At 34.1% G+C, this 5,676-nt stretch overlaps 2 protein-coding genes across 2 annotated transcripts in view; one reads left to right on the forward strand and one right to left on the reverse strand.

Annotated features, from left to right (window-relative positions):
* Positions 1-1,049, reverse strand: part of LOTGIDRAFT_236238 (hypothetical protein) — a 4,058-nt gene extending 3,009 nt beyond the window's left edge. The window contains exons 1-2 of the mRNA XM_009066550.1: positions 943-1,049; positions 479-634 (exon numbers count right to left, since the gene is read on the reverse strand). Of these exons, the coding sequence (XP_009064798.1) occupies positions 479-634; positions 943-1,003 (217 nt within the window). The 5' untranslated portion in view covers positions 1,004-1,049. The remainder of the gene's footprint in view (positions 1-478; positions 635-942) is intronic.
* Positions 1,050-2,427: 1,378 nt separating this feature from the next.
* Positions 2,428-2,889, forward strand: LOTGIDRAFT_168666 (hypothetical protein; the record flags this gene model as incomplete). Its single annotated transcript, XM_009066551.1, has 2 exons — positions 2,428-2,592; positions 2,704-2,889. The coding sequence occupies 2 exons, from the start codon at positions 2,428-2,430 to the stop codon at positions 2,887-2,889; spliced, it is 351 nt and encodes a 116-aa protein (XP_009064799.1).
* Between the last annotated feature and the right edge of the window lie 2,787 nt (positions 2,890-5,676).

The raw sequence follows: 5,676 nt of genomic DNA on the forward strand, positions 1-5,676 counted from the left end.
ANGTTTCAAATTTCATAGACCTTCTATATAGGAAGATCTTGTTGTGGGATATCACTTTTATTCAGGTCACAAGATCAACAAAAGTCAAGATCACAAGATACAAGCCATGAAAGTTTGGTGAAATTCAACAAAATAAATCTGATATCAAAAAAATACAATGAAGTCGAAATTTAAAAACCAGGTAACTACAACCTCTTGGCAATCGATTGTACTTTCCATTGACACGAAAATCAATCAAATTGGGTAATCTGTTAATTATTTAATTTGATTGAAGAAATGAACGCACTGCAATAATATTCTTCAATCTAAAGATGTTAAGCTCTCCAATTAGTTTCATGAAGTCGATTAAATTTGAATTTCACTATATAATGTATTATGACATGTATCGAGGAAGGGCATGTAAACTCTTCAATGAGCGATTTGATGTATCAAAGCTAATATTGTTTATTTGTAATTCTAGTATTTAAAATTATCTTACCTGTGCGTTTACATATTGGATTTTGATATCTCCATTCTTCCTCAACACATTCCAGCCCTTGTACCATCTTAAAATCTTTATTACATGATATGATTACATTTCCATCGCAGTCTTTTTCAAAATTTGCGTCTGTTACATTAGGATAAGTCGAACAATCTGTAAATTTAATTTTGATATTATATGTTGCCATTATTTACTTCTGACTCGATACACTACCCCCGACAATTATATCATCAAGTATTTGTCTCAAAAACTACTTCTTAATTTACTATTTACAGACAAAGATGATTGAAAATGTGTTTAGACCAGTAATCCATGCTGCTGAAAAGAAAGTTGTCTTGAGTAAACTTCTTCTGACTCCGACTCTTTCGACAATAAAAAAGCTAACTTAAATTTCGCCCAGATCTACAAACTTTGACTTTAGATTCATAAAGCAACTTTTAGATAATAAATAAAATATTTACCGGCATCTACAAGAATCAGTATAACGGAAATCAACAGAACGGAACATGATAGGTTATTCATGGTTTTAACGTTAGCAAGACCTGTTGATATTATATATAGAGACTTGTTGATACACTGTTGAATGCTAGATTTTGTCACGTATTTATAGTAAATGCAAAGACTCCCACTGAACAGATGTTTCTTTGAAGACTGTAAATTAATATTTTAAACCTGCAGATCAATGATAGATAAAAAATTTTTATTTAACAGAACTTTTTAACGAAAGGTTGCCATTAATATTTCAACAAAATATTCTACATGGCAAATATAAAACAATAATATTACTAGAACTGTGAACAGCTTAACCCTTGGCTTTTGAACCTTACGATACTCCTAGCTTGTTAACTTTCAACTCTGGTGCTTTTAAGCATGCAATTTGTGAAGAAAAATTTGAAACTCTGGGGTATCTGATGAATAAATCAAGTATAGAATTAGAATATAACTTAAATTCAGAAATGTCATCTCAAAATTCTTAATTTGTAAAGGATAATAGAGAGAAAAGTTACGTATAAGGGCTTTAAAATCGTCAGCAACACCAGCGGGCACACAAGGGAAATTTTTCAGTGACTATAAAATTCGTCGCAATCTGTCTAGACCCCAATATTGTCTTAGTTGAGTCTAACGTCTATTTTATTGGCATCTTTAAGTGGCCTTGTTAAGTTGTATTGGACTTAAAAATCTCCAAAATGATACTAATGTTTCGCTCACTATGATTTACTGTCCACGCTTCCAGAGTTGCAGAAATGAAATCAATGGTTACTTACATCTCTGGCGACCATAATGGCATATAATAACCCAAAGGAAATTTACCCCTATTTTGTGTTTTATTTGCGTTCAAAGTTGATACCAATAACGATAACGGCAAAGGGTATCATGTTACAACTGGCTACTGCTAGGAAATTTGACGACAACTAGGTCCATCAGTAAATACAGTATGACAATATGGCCGATGGCCCTACCGATTGCGACAGTTCTGCCGAAGAAAGTACCAGTGATCCATAAATTGGCATTTGACCGTATACGTTTGAACCAAAGTGGCCGAATTGCGAAATTGATTCCGTTATTGTAGCCCTTTCCACTATGCAATAAAAAAGACCAGATCGATAGGAGATAATTATGCGACGAAGGAATTTGATTCATATTTCTTTCCTATACTAAGACTAAGAAAGCTAGTGCCAGTACCTGTTTACAAAAGCACGTGTAGACTTACGTACACACGTTCCAGATAATATTTGGCAAAACTGTAAATAACCACTATAAACCATAAAATATCCTTATCTTTGTTAGGCCTGCAAATTCATCCAATTTTTTATTTTCAAATGAAGGTGTCAGTGTGGGCTTTGTGAAGATTATATTATGTGTTTAATCTAATAGTGGATTTGGTTACAACAACGCCGAAAGACAGCTTTAACAGTTTAGATTCAGAAGTATTTGTGCGTGAAGTAATGGCTGCCTCAAATCACCAATCTGTGACGACAGTTGATATCCATCAGGTTTCGAATGAAAACTGCACCCAACCGTCACGAAATAGACTCCATAGTGCAAAGAGAAGTGATGACAACGAAAGTATGGTATACGACGATAGAAAGCGAGAAACAACAATTAGGAAGGTATTGCCCAGTCTCAAATGGATCAGCTCATTCAAATGATGTCCAGATTAAGCTCAAAACTTACTGATCAAATAGAAAAGATGGAGAAGAAATTTGAAACTCATGTTGCAGATGTTATTGACACGTTTGAAAGAAGAAATGGATAATTTAGAAAGAACAGTAACAGCAGGGGTCGGTGAAAAACTTTCAAAAGGTTTAGAAAAGGAAATTATGGAAGTACGGACAGAATTTAATGACAAGTTAGCTGCTATTGAGAATAACTTAGCAACGCACCAAGAAGTGACTAGTCGTCACTGAATAACCCCGACCGACTCTTAACTGTGGTTATTAACTTTTTTCAAAAGGACCAAGTATACAGCCAAGAACCACAGCCCCTTCATCCAGATCAGCATTAATTCGCCTGTCAGTTGTATGGCGCTGTATTTGGTTCAAAATAGGATCCAGATCTGATTGTATAAATTCTTAAAATCGCGTGGTCATTTCTTAAGTAGAAATGTCTAATCTTATTAAATTAAATTATTTTTACGTGTTTTATCTCCTATCTTATTAACCTTTTTCAATTTGAGTTTTCTAAAACCTAATTTTAACCGTAGACTTTGTAGAACGCAGAACGCGAATTTAACCTTTGGAACTTCACTACTGGATCGTAATCTTTCGAATTTCTTCACTGGATTGTGTTCGCTGAATCGTGATCTTTAGAACCTCTCCACTGGATCGTATTCGCTGAGTCGTAATCTTTCTTCATTGGATCGTGTTAGCTGAATCGTAACCTTGAATATTACGGAAATTAAATTAGATCACGCGTTCTGCGTTCTACAAAGTCTACGGTTAAAATTAGGTTCTAGAAGACTCAAATTGAAAAACGTAAATAAGATAGGAGATAAAACAAGTAAAAATACTTTAATTTTATAAGATCAGTCATTTCTACCTAAGAAATGGGTGTTTGAAGTACGGAATGTGGAATTGTCGCGGCTTCTCAAAATTACAGCCAAAAATTTTTAGTTTTCGAGAAAAGGTGATATAATTTTCCAAATGTGATATTTTAGGACTATGTGAAACTTTTTTAATCAAGGACCAAGTGATCAGTGTTAATGGGTATAAGTGGTTTGATTGAATTTTTGTTGTGCACATTTGCATGAACAACTTTTTTATTTCTTATCTGAACTTAATCAAACTTGGTATGTATGTGTATAATCCAATTATAAATTTGATAAAAATGTTGAAATTTTGTCGTGCGCATTACAAAATTTCTTGTTTCGTAGCCATTTAACAGGGCTTATTATCTCTATCTGTATACCAGCTGATACCTGTCCAAATAGCTGTCTTTATACCAGCTGATATATGTCCAAACAGCTGTCTCTTTACCAGCTGACATCTGTGCAAATAGCTAGCAGAGGCTGGAATAGAGACAGATGTTTCAGTCTGGGTGGAAATGGCATCTGTTTACTTCATTGGGACGTTTGTGAAAGGAGATCTTATAGAAGGCATTAATAACACTGTTATGTATTCCCAGCAAGCAGTCAACAAGTCCTTATGGTAGTTGAGCCACTGAAGACTGTAGATATAATGTAGATATGGAATACGTTAATAAGCATCTGCTTAACGTTTTGTTTTCCGGGATTCCCAATCAGTAGCAAATGGGAAAGAAAATAAGACCCAATGAAAGGTAGCTCGAGCTAGTAGCCCTAATGGGAATTAACCCCAATGAGAATGAACCCAAATGGATAGACAATATTATTGATACACGGTTATAAACTTGAATTGCCAATACTTGGTATTGTAATATACAACAATTTATTTATTTTCTGGCGTTAATAATTCAAGGCTCTTTCCACTTTATCAAAATTTAATCTCTTGTTCACAAATTGTGTGTTGTTCTCATGTTGGCATTTCTTCACAAAGCCCACACTGACATTTGAAAAAAAAAATAATTAGATGAAATTGTAGGCCTACTGTGTTATTCCCTGTATTTTTTCTATTGTTACTTTTATATTAGGCATACACTTAAAAAGTGTTTTATTCTACAGGTAAACAAAGGTATTTTAAGTTTATAGTTGTTATTTACAGTTTTGCCAAATATTATTTGGTACGTCTGTACGTAAGTCTGCACGTGATTTTGTAAACAGATACTGGCACGAGCTTTCTTAGTTTTAGTAGGAGAAATATGAATCAAATTCCTTCGTCGCATCAGTTTCGCCCTAAAAATTAATATTTATTATCGCTCTGGTCTTATTTCATAGTGCTACAATAACGGGTTCAACTTCGGAATTCGGCCAATAAGGTCAAATTCCAATTTATATATCACTGGTACTTTCTTCGACAGAACTGTCGCAATCGGCAAGACTGCTGTTGAAATCATCGGTCATATTGTCTTGTATTTACTGATGGCCCTAGTTGACGTCATATTTCCTGGCAGTACCCAGTTGTAACTGCTGTTGAAATCATCGGTCATATTGTCTTGTATTTACTGATGGCCCTAGTTGACGTCATATTTCCTGGCAGTACCCAGTTGTAACTTTAACAACCGTATTTATAAAAGAAGTCTAATAAGCTTCCCACCATTGAGTGTTTATTCTACATAAATAAGATCACATGACATGACGTCAGATAAAAAGTGACGTAATACAACATATATCAATATGTAAATGATAACCACGGACTTGTGTGGATATTAGATATCTCCATTTCTTTAAAAGAAATTAACTATAAAGTTCAAATTACTTATTTGAATAAATCATAATATTTAAAGTTTAAACTGTCTTTCTGATTCACAATTCATTTAAATATTCAGGCTTACTTCATAATCGCTGTGGACGTTGATATATAGGGTGTTCTCTGGGTGGTAGTTGTCCAGGTTGTTGATCATCAGGCTCTTGTATATCTGGATGTTCAAGATTTTGTTGTGGTTGTGGATTTTGTCCACCAGGAGTCTTGTTGTTTGGATACGTTTCAGCTTCACTTATAAATCTTCTCTCCATTGATCCGGGTCTATAGCATCAAGTTCCATGTTTTGTACAACATTATTTACTAATTTAAAATGACTAGCATCTCGATATACTTCTCTTCCATCAGTTACTCTCCTCG

Source organism: Lottia gigantea, assembly GCF_000327385.1.
Source record: "Lottia gigantea unplaced genomic scaffold LOTGIsca_77, whole genome shotgun sequence".
Classification (NCBI taxonomy): Eukaryota; Metazoa; Mollusca; class Gastropoda; family Lottiidae; genus Lottia; species Lottia gigantea.